This window comes from Pollachius pollachius (assembly GCF_949987615.1).
Source record: "Pollachius pollachius genome assembly, chromosome: 7".
Lineage (NCBI taxonomy): Eukaryota > Metazoa > Chordata > Actinopteri > Gadiformes > Gadidae > Pollachius > Pollachius pollachius.
Window position 1 is genome coordinate 25,842,851 of NC_136940.1, and position 17,831 is coordinate 25,860,681.

The following is a 17,831-nucleotide window of genomic DNA, read 5'->3' on the forward strand; positions in this document are numbered from 1 at the left end:
CACAGACACACACACAGAGGCACACACACTCCCTCTTCAACACACAGACACACACACTGACTCACGAGCACACACACACACACAGACACACACTCCCTCATCAACACACACAGACACACACACCCCCCCCCCCCCCCCACCTATGAAGAGCTGGCTGTTGAGCTGCAGGCTGATGTGTCCGTCCGCGGGGGCCTGCAGCGCGGCGGCGGGCAGCGTGTCCACGCGCAGCGCTGCCTCCCTCACGTTGCGCTGGGCCCGCACCGCGTGCCAGCGGTCGTCGTTGAGCGGGACCCCCGCCTCCACGCGCACCCCCAGAGGGCCGTTCCCCACGTCGAAGGAGAAGACCACCTGGGTGGAGGCTGGGGGAGGACGGAGACGTCAGGGTCGTTACTGTGGTGTCGGTGTGTTTGTTGGGTTTGTGTGTTCGTTGTGCTTGTTGCGTTGGTGTTTTTGTGTGTTTGTTGTGTAGGTGTGTTTGTTGTGTTTGTGTGTTTGTGTTTGTTGGGTTTGTGTGTTTGTTGGGTTTGTGTGTTTGTTTGTTGTGTTTTTGTGTTTGTGTTTGTGTTTGTTGTGTTTGTGTGTTCGTTGGGTTTGTGTGTTTATTGTGTCCTTGTGTTTATTGTTCTGTTTAGCTTTTTGTTTTTCTGTATCTGTGTTGTTTTCAGATTTAGGATGTGTGTGTGTTTGTGTGTGGGGGGTTAAAATATAGAACGTCTTGCATGTCCATACTAATAAAGGTTTGTAAAAAGAGAAGGAGAATAAGGAAGGAGAGGAGACAAGGGGAAGGTTCCAAGGGAAGAGTGGGAGTAAGGGGGAGGAGGGGGAGGGGGGGAGTAAGGGGGAGGAGGGGGAGTAAGGGGGAGGAGAGGGAGGGGGGAGTAAGGGGGAGGAGGGGGAGTAAGGGGGAGGAGGGGGAGGGGGGGAGTAAGGGGGAGGAGAGGGAGTAAGGGGGAGGAGGGGGAGTAAGGGGGGGGAGGGGAGTAAGGGGGAGGAGGGGGAGTAAGGGGGAGGAGGGGGAGGGGGGGAGTAAGGGGGAGTAAGGGGGAGGAGAGGGAGGGGGGGAGTAAGGGGGAGGAGGGGGAGTAAGGGGGAGGAGAGGGAGGGGGGAGTAAGGGGGAGGAGGGGGAGTAAGGGGGAGGAGGGGGAGGGGGGGAGTAAGGGGGAGGAGAGGGAGTAAGGGGGAGGAGGGGGAGTAAGGGGGGGGAGGGGAGTAAGGGGGAGGAGGGGGAGTAAGGGGGAGGAGGGGGAGGGGGGGAGTAAGGGGGAGGAGGGGGAGTAAGGGGGAGGAGAGGGAGGGGGAGTAAGGGGGAGGAGGGGGAGTAAGGGGGAGGAGGGGGAGGGGGGGAGTAAGGGGGAGGAGAGGGAGTAAGGGGGAGGAGGGGGAGTAAGGGGGGGGAGGGGGAGTAAGGGGGAGGAGGGGGAGTAAGGGGGAGGAGGGGGAGGGGGGGAGTAAGGGGGAGGAGGGGGAGTAAGGGGGGGGAGGGGGAGTAAGGGGGAGGGGGGAGTAAGGGGGAGGAGGGGGAGTAAGGGGGAGGAGGGGGAGGGGGGGAGGAGGGGGAGTAAGGGAGGGAGGGGGAGGGGGGGAGTAAGGGGAAGGAGGGGGAGGGGGGGGAGTAAGGGGGAGGAGGGGGAGTAAGGGGGAGGAGGGGAGTAAGGGGGGGGAGAGGGAGTAAGGGGGAGGAGGGGGAGGGGGGGAGTAAGGGGGAGGAGGGGGAGTAAGGGGAGGAGGGGGGGAGTAAGGGGGAGGAGGGGGAGTAAGGGGGGGAGGGGGAGTAAGGGGGAGGAGGGGGAGGGGGGGAGTAAGGGGGAGGAGGGGGAGTAAGGGGGAGGAGGGGGAGTAAGGGGGAGGAGGGGGAGGGGGAATAAGGGGGAGGAGGGGGAGTAAGGGGGAGGAGGGGGAGTAAGGGGGGGGAGGGGGAGTAAGGGGGGGGAGGGGGAGGAGGGGGAGGGGGGGAGTAAGGGGGAGGAGGGGGAGTAAGGGGGGGGAGGGGGAGGGGGGAAGTAAGGGGGAGGAGGGGGAGGGGGGGAGTAAGGGGGAGGAGGGGGAGTAAGGGGGGGGAGACCACGAGTGAAGGTACAGGTGGAACACCGGGGGGGGTGCGGAGGATTGGTCAGATGAAAGGAGGATGAAGAGGTACGTGTGAGGGACTGAAAGGCCACTGAGGAAGAAGCAAAGAGTTTAAATAGACTGCATTCATACAGCGCTTTTCTAACCAGTGACCACTCAAAGCTTTTGAAAATATTGCCTAACATTCACTCATTCATGCACACATCCACACACCGACGACGGAGTCAGCCACGCAAGGTGACAGGCAGCTCGTCGGGAGCAGTCAGGGTGAGGTGTCTCGCTCAGGAACACCTCGACACGCGACACTAACTAGCAACTTTCCGGTTACCAGCCAACCCGCTCTACCTCCTGAGCCACATACTGCTCAGGGTTGTGACGGATGTGTGAGGCTGACTCTGCTGTTTCTCCCTCTTCCTGTTGGAGTCAATGCTGGGTCTGCTTGAGAGCTCAACAGCAGCGAAACTTCCTGCCCTACAGACTGTGGACCTGTGAAGGCCTTTGAGATGTTAATGGTGGGGGACACAAATACATCTGCGTTGACAAAGTACAGCTTGGATCATTGAAAACCCTGAACTTTTGTTAACATCAGGAACACTGATAATCAGGACAATGGCACGATGAAGGTTACTTGTTTATTTATTCATCGCCACCACTAGCTGTCATTCAACATGTACATTTACATGTCAGTCCTTCAGCAGACTTTCATCCAAAGGGAATCACAGTATGTCTTCTTTTTAATACCGGCCCCATTAAGCTTAACCTTTTGGAAAAAGTGCTGATTGCAAAAAGATGGACAGGGATCATTTTTCAAAGTTAATACGTGTCGCTTCCCTGTTTATCCACACCGAGCTGTCAAATGTCCCACTGTCCCTGAAAGGAATGATGTTGTTGAAGTTCAACCGTAAACCGACCCGACATGTCCCTGCCCAGCCACCCCTCAATGTCTCATTGTCTCGCTACATCTCTGCATGATACCGAAGAGACAGACAAATGGTTAAATTTGACTTTCAAAGTGTTCAAATGTGTGTTCAAAGCATCTGATACGACACCGCAATGCCTGCACCACAAAATAACCCATTTGGTGAACCCATTATTGATTTTTGTGATTTTCCGCTGACAGAAAGCTCTGTAAGACAGTGTTTGTTGTCAGAGCTGAGTCATGAGATAGCGGCCAAACATATGAACTCACACTGCTCAGGAAGAAACAGAGCATGACCTAACCACATCACACACACACACACACACACACACACACACAGACACACACACACACACACACACGCACACACACGCAGCGCTGTTACAACACTAGAAAACCAAGCAGGGCCAGAGGGCTTCAGTTTGTGATGCCTTCACTGCTGCCGGCAGGCATCCTTTCTACAAATCATGGTCTCCTTAAGAAGATTGACTGGAGGCACAAAATGAATTGAAAGATGTGTGTGGAAAAATATGAAAAAAAGAGAGAGCACCCCAAACATCTGGCCCCTTTCTCTGCAACATCTCTCTGGCTCATTACCTCTCCTTCCTCCGTCAAATACAGGAACCCCATTACTGAGGGTGAGGGAGGCTAAGTGGTTTTAAAATGTCTCTGTCAAATCACAGACATAGTTGGGTTCACCGAAAGTAAAGCCTAGAAAATGACAGGATTCAAATGTCGCTCATCCATTTAGGAAAAGATGGAATAGCAACCAAAACAAATGTTTTGATTAGAATTTAAAGGTATGAAAGTGTCAGAGTAAATAGTCTGTTCGACATAAGAAAACCTTCAGTGACCCCCAGTAATGGAGTGAAGTCTTAAACACTGGTCCTCTTTTAGTGCCTTTCTTACCAAAATAGATTCACAACTGAGGAATCTCAAAATGAGCATTCAGGTTGTGGTTTTATCCTCTACTTTTTCTAATAGCGAAAGCGTACGTCCATTAATGGTACAGGTACAGGTGATGTGTTCTACCTGGGAGGAGGGGGTTAGGGTTAGGGTCTGGGGGGGAGGTTAACCTTACAGCTGAGCTCAATGCGGATGAAGTCCTTGATCCCCAGGTTCTCCAGGAAGACTCCAGAGGAAGCGGTGGTCTTGAACAGGAAGGAGATTTCGGCGCTCAGCTCGGCGTGGAAGGCTGGGAAGTGGAGGTAGGACGTCTCTGTGTCGAAGGACGCCGCGTTCCAGTAGCTCTCTGGCAAACAAAGAAACACATCTGTTATTTTTAGCGCCATAGTGCTGATTTATCTTTACATATTTGTGATGAAACCGTTTACAAACTCACGGGTCGTTTAGGTGTGTGTCCGTGTCGGTAAGGTGTGGTAAGTTTTCGATCCACAAAATAAATGCTTCAACAATCTTTATTTGTGTTTCGATTTTAAGGTGACAACATGGGTAGATTTGCTTCCAGCAGCCCATCGAAACTATACACAACAAAAGTAGTGCCGGCTATAAAACATAACCTATTGAATAGTCATTCAAATACAACTTTAACAAAGACTGCATCAGCAGCATATGGTAAAAGTATGTCACACTGCAGTGCCTGAGGCAAAATAGGATCACTTGCAACAATCCATCAGCGTAAAATCAACCGTCTTCTTGCCTTCCAGTCTGCTGTAATTAAATTCGCAGTAAGGTATCTTTCTGAAGCTCTAGATGGCCAACAGTCTGTAGTGAGGGCAAGACATTTTGTCCTTGTTCTTTTGTTTTGTTGTGTGAGGCAGGTATAACTGTCTGGGTGAATGTGTGCGGGCAGTAATAGTGTATGGCAGGTCAAGCACTTATACACAGTCTCTGCCACAGAGAAGGCTCTCACATCTGCTTCTATTGTCTCAGGGATTTCATTCGACCCACTGCCAGAATCAACTGCATATTGCTGCTGAAGGCAGCGAGGAGAATTTGTTGCTGTTTGTCAGCCGTTTAATTTGTTCTCCTCTGCCTGCCTCGTCGCATTGTCTCCTCAATGTGTTTATTGAGACGTGTTTGGATAGTCCATGGACCCCCCATTGCTCTCCTATGGAGAAAGCAGTGCAGCAATTTCTGATAGGTGTTGGCCGCGCGCCATAAATCACGGCAGTTCGCTGCGAAGGGAGTTCGCTTCCAAGGATAAATTACTTTCAACCAGCCAGAATGTTTAGCTGATTGTGTGTGTTTTTGTTGACATGCTAGAGAACACTGAACCAGACCTAGGGAGGAGAGAGAGAGAGAGAGAAGACACCTTGACTGCAACTCATAAACTGCCAGCATCTCTTCACTGTGGATATTCCAATTTAAATTCTTGTATTGATGACAGTGGTTTATATGTTTGTTATTGTTATATGTTATTTATACTCTACATTAACTGATTAACATAGCCTACTTTTTGGTTCTAAGTGCAAACCGATACATGCACCGTGGACTCTGTACCGTACGGTGAAATACAATCAAACTTACCTTTTCTTCCCTATATGTATATAAAATTGATACTATATATATATATATATATATATATATTTAAACATACATGCAGTGCCTGGTGCGCGGCGTTCAACGTAAGATGTTCCGACTTCGCAAAAACACAGTCAGAATGTCTTGTGTGTCTCTTTATTTAAAATGTAGACACAAGATTCATTGATGCTGACTTTAGTATTAATAATACAACATACAAATGGACCAACTGTTCTGCTAATTAGCTTATAACTGAAGCAGAACTCGCTAGGCTCTTTCATTAAGCTTGATTGATCCCGCTAAGAATCTCTTTAATGATTTACTTGGGGAAACAAAGCCTATAATTACAAATAATAAATGTTTGGAAATGATTTATACATACAATGCATTATTTTGAAGCTATTTAAACATAGCTGTTTAAACTAACCATCATAACTTTTTATTTTAATAATTGCTTCTTGTGTGCAAACATTATTGTGTACATTTAGATTTTTCTAACCAGACGACACAAATATATATATTTATTTTTTAAAGCACTTAAAAATACCACTTATAATGTGTTAGTAATGTGTTATCCCGTCTAATCTAGTATCAAAATGACATGAATCGAGGAGCATCCCTTGCTTAGATGTTATGTAATTCATTCATTCTTGAAAAGAAAAGAAACACCTAAGGGAAATGACTAATACAAATGCCCCTCTAAACCATAACCTCCGCCCATTCCCCAACTCTATTAGATATGACTCACTGTCACCGTGACAACGTAGGGGCCCGACCCTATAGGCGGCCTCGGAGCCAGGCCTCTTGATGTCCCCCAACACCAGGGATCGGAGGGGCAGGGTTTCCTTATTGGTCAGCAGCCCCGAGTCGTTTGCCCTGAACAAGGAAGTGGGGAAGAAGGAAGGGTTGACATTCACCATCCTAATACCATGGAGATATAGACACTCGTTGCTACTAAACTACAGTCCACGCTACTCAAACATGGCACAGTAAAAGCAGGTACTTTGCCATGCGTTATAAGCTGTTTGTGTGTGTGTGTGCGTGTCTGTGCGTGTGTCTGTGTCTGTGTGTTTGTCGGTTGGAGAGCGTGCGTGCGTGCGTGCGTGCGTGCGTGCGTGCGTGCGTGCGTGCGTGCTACCATTGTGGCTGGTCAGCATCACAGTTGCAGAGGTGCCTGGGGTGGAGGCAGTTCTCCTGCAGGCCACAGGCGCACTGCTGGCTGCCCGGCACCGCGCCACCCCAGTGGGTCTGGATCGCCCCTGGAGACGGACCCCCGACCCACCAGCTGGAGGCAGGGCCCTCTGGAACACAGAGGCAGACAAGGACTGTGTTATGGGCCAGGTACCCTAGGGTAATGGTCAGTAGCGCTATGTGGGGGACAGAGTGCGAAGGAGGGCCTTCAGACTCCTCACTCTGTCCGTATCCAATGCTCATGTCAAGAGAATATTTTCTCTAGTGGTACTTCTCAAAGATGGCACAAGAAATGGAAAGGGCCTACCGCTACTGTCTAGCTTCAAACCTCCCCGCCATATGTTGGGGATGTTTGATTCATAGACATATGTATTAGCATGTTGGCTGTACATAGTTCTACTTAAAGTTCTGCTTAAAGGTAGGATGGCATTGTCCATGGCCCTTGTGTGCGTGTTTGCCTTTGTGTGTGTGCGTGAGTGTTCAGAGCTGAACGTTAAACTCGATGGCGGAGACGGGCAAAACATAGAGACAAAATAGCATAGATTATGTTTAAGATCATAGAAGATTTGTTAATGTTGAAAATACAAGATTTTTTAAATGAACTAGAGCACCAGGGAATTGTTTCCCCACTGTTTGGATGGATCACTGTTTTTCTTTTTAGAGTCTGAGCACCACAGGAAGTGTGGCAACTGAAGCAAAAGATGTTCTTCAAGCGGCGACAAAAGAGTCTAGGTTGACAACACAGACAGTGGAAAAAAAGGCAAGTGCTGTGTTGTGCCATCTTCCATCACAGCTCACTTCATCAAGTGGTTTTGTGATACTTTTTGAGCTCCTCAAAGATAAGCCTTCCATGAAAGTGTGAAAAAGACGTGATTGAGTTTTGCAGTGTGAATCAATTTTTGCTTTGCCACACTTTTCAGAGTTTACCCCAGTAGCAGACAAGGCACACAGGTCGTTCAGAAGTGAACATCAGTTTCCTTGTGTTCCAGAACATCCACTCTTTATTTTGTCTTTCTCAGAGGTTTCAGTGAAGAAGGGCAGATGATGACCTGCCAAAAAGGAACAGCTGTCTACCCAGAATGCACCAGGACTAATAATAAATATTACATTGTATTTTCAATTTGCTTATTTTTTGCAGCAATACGTAATATGCATTACTCCACACTTGCTTCCCTTGTTGGATGGTTATATACAGAAGCTTCTCAGATTTTATTTGCTGTGGTTTAGGTTCATATACAAGCCTCTCTTCAGAAGTTTTGTTATAAACCTATTGTGATGTTCTCAGTGACTCCGAGGCCCTGACGGCACAAGCCCTAACCTCCTGCAGCTCAGAGTTCAGAGTAGTTCAGTAGATGTGGGCTCAGTGGATTCAGCTCTGGAGGAAGGGCTGCTTTTACCAGCAGTACACATCGGTAATGGGTGATGTGAGCGTGGGGCTTCCAACATGCTGGATGACGTGGACATAGCTTGCGTTCGCCATTGTGGACATGATACAGGTTCTGGGATTCCTTTTCAATGTTTTTGTTTAATTGTATTAGAGCTGTTTCTCAGTGTTATAATTTAATGCGATTGTGCCGCCCAGATTTGTCTGGACGCCATGTGGCTCAGGAGGTAGAGCGGGTTCGCTGGTAACCTGAAGGTCGCTGGTTCGATTCCCGGGTGTCGAATTGTCCCTGAGCGAGACGCCTCACCCTAACTGCCGACGAGTTGACTGTCTCTTAAATTGTCCCTTAAGACGCCAGTAGAATGACCTTCCACACAAATGATGACCAATAAACATCATCCCATCGACCGGTCTTACCGGGTGTGTTGAGGAGGCGGGACTTCCTGCAGTAGTAGGACAGCTCCTGCTCACAGTGCTCTGATTGGCTGATGATGGCGGCCAGCTGCTCCTCTTCGGAGGCGTAGTCGAAGGAGGCGTGATGCGGCCCCCCCACTGGGGCTGGCCGGAGGGGGGTGAGCTCCGTGTTGTTGTGCTTCAGAACCATCCACGTCTGGTCCTCTGCTCCACAACAACAACAACAACAGGAAGTGACCGAGGAAGGTAAACATCCTGAGTGACAAATAGAGTTCGCCACTTAAGGGTGAATAAAATGTGTGTGTTTGTTTGGTTGTGTATGTGTACAGGTTTAACAACACATGCAAATATATGAGCATAGTCAGAATTAATATTAAGTCAGGATGTCAAAGACTTCCTATTAAGAAATGAAAATTAAAAATGTCCTTGTAAGAAGTTAAACTTCTGTGTGTGTGCTTGTGTGTGTATATGTGTACACGTGTGAGCTAACATGCAAATAAAGAAGCATAGTCAGATTTAAAAAAATGTGATAGCCAAGAAGTTAAAGACACCCACTCAATTTATACCGGCTCTAGCCAGAAATGGCTTCCCCTAAGGTTTTATAAAGTGCTTTGTGTGTGTGTGTGTGTGTGTGTGTGCGTGCGTGCGTGCGTGCGTGCGTGCGTTACCTGTCATGTTGCAGTAGATGAGCTGGGGTTTAATGGGTCCACTGCCGTCGATGTCTACGTGATAATGTCCAGATCTGTTGCCTTGGTGTCGGTACGCCTCACATGACTGCCCATATATGGCTGGCAGGGGGGAAAGAAATGGGAGGATTTGTCTCCTATTGCTGCAGACAGTAATCATTGAAACATCATAATAATATGTCTGTTTAGTACAACGGCTCCAGCACCGCGCCTCAGGGGAGCGCGGAGAAACACCTGCGCCTGGCGGGGGGAACGCAGACAGACTTCGGGGCTCGCTGTGAGGTGTTGTCAGAGCCTTTTTTCCAGAATGTGATGGCTGTGTTTGGTGGGCCGCGGCAGAGAGGAGGCACCCTAGCCTCACGAAGCGGCCTCTCGGAGGATCGTCAAGGTGGGGGGGTTAAACGACCGATTGGCCGTCTAGCAGCCTCTCGAGGATCGCTGGCTGATTTAGGACGTCTCCCAACCGCGATTGATTTGTTCAACTCCTCGAGGTGAAGCTTCGAGGAGTTAAACCAACCAATCGTCAGGGTGGGGGGCTAGACGGCCAATAGCCGCCCCCCAGGCGGCTATTGGCCGTCTATCCCCCCACCCTGACGATTGGTTGGTTTAACTCCCCGAAGGGAAGCTTCGAGGAGAGACCGAATAATACAGTGTGTGTTTTTCTGTTTATATGGCGTACCACGGGCCGCTGTGCGGTAAACTTTACGGGAGGTTTCTCCGTGTAGGCGGAGCCTTAACCTTTGTCTTTGCTCGCTCTGGGGGCTCGTTACGTTTCCTTAACCAGACCTTTGACTTGTGTTCACTGGGGGAAGGGTGCCACACACGGAGCCAGGGAACCACAGCACACACACACATATGCACATGCATGGGTGGGCACACACACACACACACACACACACACACACACCTCCTTATTGGTGGGTTGGCGCACATTGATACAGCCTCCTGACATCGATCAGTATAGTTTTCTTTAATCATTACCGTGACCCAAACTATGTTTCAAATATCAACAGTAAATTAAAGCAGCAAGGGGATTGGTGTTAGATTGTATCGTTGTGATGGTTGTTGTGTGTTGTGCTGTTGGGGGTTTCTTGTTCTACGCAGATTGGATTAGAATCAGTTGGCGGCGACCCCAAGAGACACCATCGCTGCTGGAGCGAGGACACCCCAGATCAATGATACTCTGCAATGAGGCCCCCGCAACAACACTCCTCCTCCATCCCCAGCCCCCTGTGTGTTAGATTCAATCAGAATAGATAATTCTTCGTCCGGTGCTTCTCTTATAGTCTCCTATAGATAGTTATAGATGTGAAAACAACTTCAAGGGAAGCCAGCAGTCTGGCCTTCGCCTACCTTCCTGTCTGTCTGTACACAGACGGTAAGATATGACGGACAAGCCACTCCTTTCTTGATGTTTCCTCTCTCTCTCTTTGTGCTCTCACCCTTCAGTAGCCCTTCCTTCTCACTCCCTTTCTTGGTCTATTCCTAAAGTCTGTGGCAGAGAGGTGATTAAGAAATCGAAGTTCAAACTTTCAGAGCCAGCCATAGGGAAAGATGTATATGAAACGGTAAGAACAGTAAGGATTTGTTCTGGTGAGTTTAGTTTCATACAGCCTTAGCTCAAGATGTAGAGCAGGTCATGTGGCAAACAGAGGGAAACTGGTTCAAATCTCAGTGTCTCCGAGATGAAGGACAAGGTTTCCTTGAGAAAGAGCTTTAAAAGCGAAACCATACAGATATTCAACTCGATGATGAATATCAATCTGGCCTTGGATGGGCAGCAATTGATTTCCACATATGCGCTACCTCAAGTTGTTTACAATTTTCAGATTCAATAACATTTAGACACATTTATACATTTAAACAAATAACTAAGTGACACTTGGTTCAGTCAAAGAGAGACTTTCAGAGACTTTCAGGCTCTTGGCTCGACTGATCTGCAGAGAGAAACAGAATGTGAACGTAAGAATGGTCTCTGAGGGCTAGGATGACAGCTCCATCTCTGTGACTGTATGTACATATAGGTTCATGTCAAGCGTTTTTAAAGCTCTTTAAAGCTATGTGTCATCTTACAAATATAGTAAAGTGACACAAATGTTTCATTCCTTTGTTGTGCATTGCATGATATCTAGAATAAAGGGCATGCTTAGTTCCATTATCCCCGCCAAAATATAATGTTTTGCTCCTTATGAATGCTCGAAGCTGTTATGATTAGCTGGAGATAAAAATATAAACAGCTCTATTGTGTCTATAGTGTGTGTCCAATGCATATAGTGTGTGTAGTGCAGTCTGTTGTGTGTAGTGGGGTGCGGAAGTTCACTTGTGTCAAAGTTCTCTCCACAGAGTGGAAGGAGTCTTCCCCCCAGGGACAGAGAAACCACCACAGACGAAGGCTTGTGGAGGTAATTGAGAGACAGAATTCTACCTAGGCAGGGAGAATATCTCCAGGGTGAAGGAACATTCCTGTACCTAGGGACCAATCTCTGCTACAAGGAAGGAAAGTAAGACTGACCCATTGATTCATTGGAACTGATTGGGGTATCAGGACGATTCAAGGGCTGGAACCGGATTATCCCAGTACAAGCAGGGCTGCTTGCTGCCCTGCCTAGGTGAGCCCACAGAGTGGCGGTGAATTGGTAGAGTTGCTCGAAAAAGTGTTGCTCTCTCAGCAGTCTGAAGAGAAAGTAATGGCCATTACGTCAGTAGTGCTACACGTATAATCGGCACTCTGCGTCTTCTCGTGGTGGAAACATGGTTAGGGTCCCACCACAAATGTCTTTTACTGCAGATGCACATGAGTAAGGTTATCAGAAGGCTATAGCCTACCTCCAGTCTGGTTATTATAATGACAGACACAATGACCTGAAGGGGCATTGAAAGACAACAAAAGTAGAGGCCCAGTCAGTGTAGCCTGATGATGAAAGTGAATGCCAACTCTGTACACAACAGAAACATTGCTGCTAGGGATTCTAACAATCGATAGCTAAAAACGCACTGGGGATCTCCAGCTATACGGCTCACAATTCATGCCAGGCCTGCAAAAGTAAGTGCCCCACTTGGGCCACCCTAGTAAAAGAAGACGTGACAGACCACTGCACAAACACACACACAATCACACAAACACACAGCATGAGCAGAGGTGGCCTGCTTACGTACAGCTGTGGCAGGTGGCTCCGCTGTATCCGGTGGAGGAACAGTTACAGTGGAACGAGCTCCAGGACTGAGTGCACCTGCCGCCATGCTCACAGTGACTGGGGGAACACCTGAGAGAGAGAGAGAGAGAGAGAGAGAGAGAGAGAGAGAGAGAGAGAGAGAGAGAGAGAGAAAGAGACAGTTAGAGAGAGAGAGAGAGAGAGAGAGAGAGAGAGAGAGAGACAGAGACAGAGAGTTAGAGAGAGAGAAAAGAGTTGAATAAACACCAGACTGGTTGGTGGCCGAGGAGGTAGGCATGCATGTGTGTGTCTGTGTGTGTGTGTGCGTGTGTGCGTGCGTGCGTGCGTGCGTGCGTGCGTGCGTGCGTGCGTGTGCACTTTTCAATGATATTGTTGTGAAGATAAGCGACCTTTGGGGGTGCGCTCAGAGCAGCTGTGTGGGGGAGACTGTGAGAGTGCATATAAGGCACAGCAACAAACAAACCTCTCCCTGATTCCCAAGCAGAGGACACTTGGCGAGGGCGGATGGTCCAGTAATGATTTCCACACAGAGGTAATGGGACAATTGTGAATTTGTAACTCCTCTGTTGGATAAACGTGTATCCGATCACACATTTGGTTTACTCCGATGACCAAGTGGAACGCATTTCTTCACCTCTATATTTGTATATTATATTTACACTCAGGATGTGAGGGTTCCCTCTTTGACCATGAAAAAGGTTTGGGTGGGATCATGGGATCAGTCCTTATGCAGACTTCCCAATGTGTCTTCCCTCATTCACCATCTCACTCACCAACCAACCAGCCTCCAACGGCCTTCACAGCCCACTATGACGTTGTACACACTGCTGACTGGTGTCATAACCACGAGGGCTATACTCTGAGTTTGCCACCCCAGGCTGACCCAGTAGCAAACCAAACATTACACCAGATCCAGCTGGACTCTGAACTGAAGAGTGACCGAGTACAACAAACCCAGTTGGTGTGTGGCGACATGAACCGAACAACCGTGTGCAATTTCCTTTACTGTTCAATGTGTGCACTGTTTGCGCTGACCAGCTGAAAGTTCACATTTTCTCATTTGTATCATTTATCACTGGACTAGCTTCCCTGCTATGATGCTAGATTGCATCATTACTTATATCTGTACTGCAGCAAACCAACATAACTGGGGTTCTGTGGTTCGGTGCTGCTTTAATTTAAACTAAAAACATATAAACTATAATCTCGACCGACATAACAGATCCCCATGTCCAGGATGATGCCATTACATTTCTTATCACTCTGAGCATAATAATTACTGAGCCTTATATGTGTTCAAGTGCGTTCTCCTAGCTGTAAGATCACATGGCCCCCCTCCAACTCGCTTAATGGTCAGAGTGCGTGTGAGGACAACATTGCAGCAGATCCATATTTCATTGCAATTCTTAAAATAAGCTGGTACAGTTCTTGCACTTTCACAACACTGTGTTCAACAAACGCTCGCCACTGTACCAACAGTGCCGTTTTAACGGCCACAGCCATCCAAAGAAAACAGCGTTGCGCTCTGCCGCAGCGTCTTGTGTGTATTCTACACCTCTCCTTTTCAACATGTTGCACACCTGCTCGGGTTCACAGAAGCAGTGTTCTCGAGGAGAGCCATGGCACCAATCTGCAGGGTTGAGGTCCCAAACCAACACGCTCCTCTCTCTACTGTTGAGCAGAAGATATCACGCCTCCCTTGAGTCTTTGAAGGTAACACCTTTTGTTCTTGAAAGGAATTTCAACCATAGGGAGCCTGGTTGGCACTTCTGATGTATGAGAATCTCTTTTCCCTGGGAGGGCCTTGAAGGAGCCTGGCTACCCAATGGGCTTATGGGGTTGGGGTTGGGGGGGGGGATGGTCTATATACAGTGATTGGAACATCGGTTGGGCGACTCTATATCCCATGCAACTCACATGTTCAATTTATAACTGTGAAATACTAACATTGTTCTAACATTTCAAAGCGAGGGGTGACTAGACAAAGAGCAGTCGGTGCTGCAGTCCTGGTGCCAGACAGCTGCCGGTGTGGGTGGCTGGGTTCCACAGCGGCTGCTGGGGTTTTTAATCTCCTGCTGTTTTCCTCATTATCACTAAAACACAGACCTGGGATCGCCGGACCGCACTCTCCTCTCTCCATCGATTCAGTCAGGCCACCTGTAGGGATTTAAGAGCTACCAAACCTTAACTGCTTTTCTTCGCTCCTACTTTGCTCCGCTGTCCGTCAGAGCAAAGTGTCGAGCTCAAGAAAGAAGACGACGACAGAGAGAAAGAGGGAAGGGAGGGGGGGCGAGTGAATAAATAGAGGCACAACGATTGGAAGAATCTCATTAATTACCCTGTTGTACACCGCCCTACCGCCTCCCTCTGATTAGATGCACCAAACAAAGGTCCTGCTTTAAGACGTGGAGGTGATGTGATACGTCGGTGTGTGTCAGGGTGCATTTCTGGGCGTGCTTCCAATCTTGTCAAAGGTTCTATTTCCATTTTAGTCAAGGCCATCGTCAGCAAACCAATGCTTCGCCCCCACCCCCATCCCAAGGGAGAGCCGTTTTTTGGCACCAAGCGAATAGTACGGTTTCGGTCCCGTAGCTGCTTTAACTCTACTAGAGACGACCTGAGGAGAGCAAGACACTGGGACAATTGTACGGAGGTAGAGGATGAAAGGCATGGGATGGACAGGAGGTTGAAATGTTGTGGAGACAGGGAGAAGGAAGGGAGAGGCAGGGACATGCATTGAGGCTACTAGAAAAAATGTAATATGTCACAAATGAAACTTACCTTGAGGATAAATGTGCACATGCCATGTTTATACATTAACTTTAACCATGTGCCACATGGTTAAAGTAAATAATATAATTAATTTAACTGATCTGATTTTGCGGACGAATCCTGCTCTGCTTTCTTAAAAACATTGTCCTCCATGTTGTATGCATCCAACAAAGACAACTTCCTTCTATGCCCAAAATATCTCAAAAGAAAGAAATGACTCCTTCAAATCAGATAAAAGTTATTGGGCCGTGGGCACAGCCCTATTTTGTGTGAGTGTGTGTGTGTGTGTGTGTGTGCGTGTGCGTGCAGAGAGGAGAACCAATCAATTAAGGGCAGCAATCTGCAGGGGGGGTCAGCGTCCGTCTGATTGACAGACACACGGACGTGTCATGCTGGCACAAACACAAAGGACTGGGTTCAACTCGGTCACCTCTACACCATTACCTTTTCCTTTCTTTATGTGTGTGGGTTGTGTGTGTGTGTATGTATATATGTGTGTGTGTGTGTGTGTTTCCCAGCATGTTTTATTAAATTGTCACAGGGTTGACAGGCCTCTGTGTGGGTCAGGGCTCCGACCTCCTATAGAAAACCACGAGGTCGTCAACAATGCATCCATCCATCTTATTCCTCCCCCATCACAAACACACGTAAGCACACACACACACACACACACACACACACACACACACACACACACACACACAGGCATTGAGGAGTTACCCTAGCGTCTTATTGGTAGGCACTCTGTGTGTTCTGGCATTAGTATGTGTCGCTCAGAGCTGCTGCTGATTATGGAAGGAGGGACTCATCGCTGGGTAATAATTTGTCCATTTACTTTCAACAGAGCCTCCGTCTCAGACAGAGCTCTGATACTGAATTGGCCACCTTCTTGTTTGTGTGTGCGTGTGTGTATTTGAATGTGTGTGTGGATTAAAAAATGTCTGTTTGTTTGTACATGCGTGGCGTGTGTTTTTGTATGCGTATCTGTGCACGCATGGACATCCATGCATGTGTATAAGTGCTCCGTTCCCCTCTTGTCATCCCACAGCTCGCGGTACAGGGGGGGTAATGGCTGTTCAGCAGAGCTCCAGATGGCAGCGCTTTGCTTCCCCTGACAGCCCCACGCTCTACACTCCCTTAATCTGAGGCAGCAGCAAATGAATCCATCACTTTGCCCTGTCTCCATCCCATAACCGCCTCTTCCACTGCGCTCCTCCGTGAGCACGGGATTAGAGTTCGGCAAAACGCTTTCCATCTCATCCTGTTGTTGTTGTGACACAGAGCAAGGTTGTTTCAACACAACTGAGCGTTTCTTTCTTTTGAAAGAATTTCTTTTTTGGCCTTTAAGGACGACTATTGAGGATGTACGGATGAGTCGGTAGACAGAGCGGTGATGGCGTGTGCCAAATGACTACAGGCTGGAGTCCAACCAGGGCCGCTAGCAGGTCCTCCTAATGTGGCTGATGGTGAACTACAGGGTGAGCCACCAAGCTGCCCAGAGATTCAGATGTCTTCAGAGCAAAAATCAACCTCGGTACGTGGGGATGGCGGCAGTAGCTCAGGAGGTAGAGGGGGTTGACTGGTAACCGGAAGGTCCGATCCCCGGCTCCTCCTAGTGTCGAGGTGTCCCTGAGCAAGGCGCCTCACCCTGACTGCTCCTGACGAGCCGGCTGTCGCCCTGCGTGGTCGACTCAGCCGTCGGTGTGTGAATATATGGATGAATGGTTTTAAGTCGTTTCGGATAAAAGCATCAGCAATATCCACTAAATGTAAAAGTGGAAAGGTGCTCACCTGTCCGTGATGCCACACATGTCGATCTGCAGGTGGCTGTAGTTACCCAGCAGCCTTTGCTGCACCTTAATCAGATCCACAGGTCGGTTGTCCAGAGTCAGGAGGCGCATGCACCCCTGGAAGACAGTGAAGGGGTTGTGACAGTCCTGACCGCCCCCCTCTGCCGGACAGCCTGGATGAGGAGAAAGAGCACATGAATACAGTTAACCAGTCAACCAATCAACCAGCACCAGGGAATAGGAATCCACATAATAGCAGACAAATAATTAAAAGAACAGCCCAGATAAATTATCTTACGGATGGCCATGAAAAAATAACACAATTGGTCCCCTTCATGAATATTTCAACTTTTTTCTGAACTGTACAAAAGAACCTCAGAAAGTGATTGGCTGAGAACAGAATATTGCATTAGTGCTGATTGCCGTGGTCCTGCAAGCATCCGCTGATTAGCCGCTCGCTGGTGAGTTCACACTGATAAGTACAAATGTTCCCATCGGCTAATCTCCTAGCTGAACAACATCAGCCACATGTAATCACATTCAACACTGTGACAGTCTGCATAGCGGTGCAGCTCAGAGTCCTATGCTTACTGTCCGTGCCAACACGGCCAACATAATCAGCTGCTGCTACAGGATTCCCTCCACATCAGCTAATTCCTCCCCCACCTATTTCCATGCCTGTGAATCATACTGCCGGTTGCACAGATTCATTCATGATGGATTTAAAAAATCACCCCCACTTCTTTGTGTACAAAGCATCGCTGATTGGTGTTGTGTTATGGTTATGTATGTTTAATATGGGAGAGGGACTATACCCATCTCCTCTGCTCCGGTTCCCAGGTTGATTTACAACCACAAAGCTGCTCCTTCGAGCTCTAAAGCATTTTCAATGGCATCTCTATCTATGATGTATATATATATATACATCAATTAAATTTCCACTTTTGACG

At 48.4% G+C, this 17,831-nt stretch overlaps 1 protein-coding gene across 1 annotated transcript in view; it reads right to left on the bottom strand.

Annotated features, from left to right (window-relative positions):
* LOC307078332 (contactin-associated protein-like 4) overlaps window positions 1-17,831 on the bottom strand; it is a gene marked incomplete at both ends in the record, with an annotated part of 57,998 nt that overhangs the window by 11,432 nt on the left and 28,735 nt on the right. Inside the window, 8 exons of the mRNA XM_079740075.1 lie at window positions 141-359; window positions 4,069-4,239; window positions 6,220-6,347; window positions 6,610-6,772; window positions 8,464-8,664; window positions 9,129-9,248; window positions 12,303-12,409; window positions 16,883-17,054. Coding sequence (XP_079596201.1) covers window positions 141-359; window positions 4,069-4,239; window positions 6,220-6,347; window positions 6,610-6,772; window positions 8,464-8,664; window positions 9,129-9,248; window positions 12,303-12,409; window positions 16,883-17,054 — 1,281 coding nt within the window. The remainder of the gene's footprint in view (window positions 1-140; window positions 360-4,068; window positions 4,240-6,219; window positions 6,348-6,609; window positions 6,773-8,463; window positions 8,665-9,128; window positions 9,249-12,302; window positions 12,410-16,882; window positions 17,055-17,831) is intronic.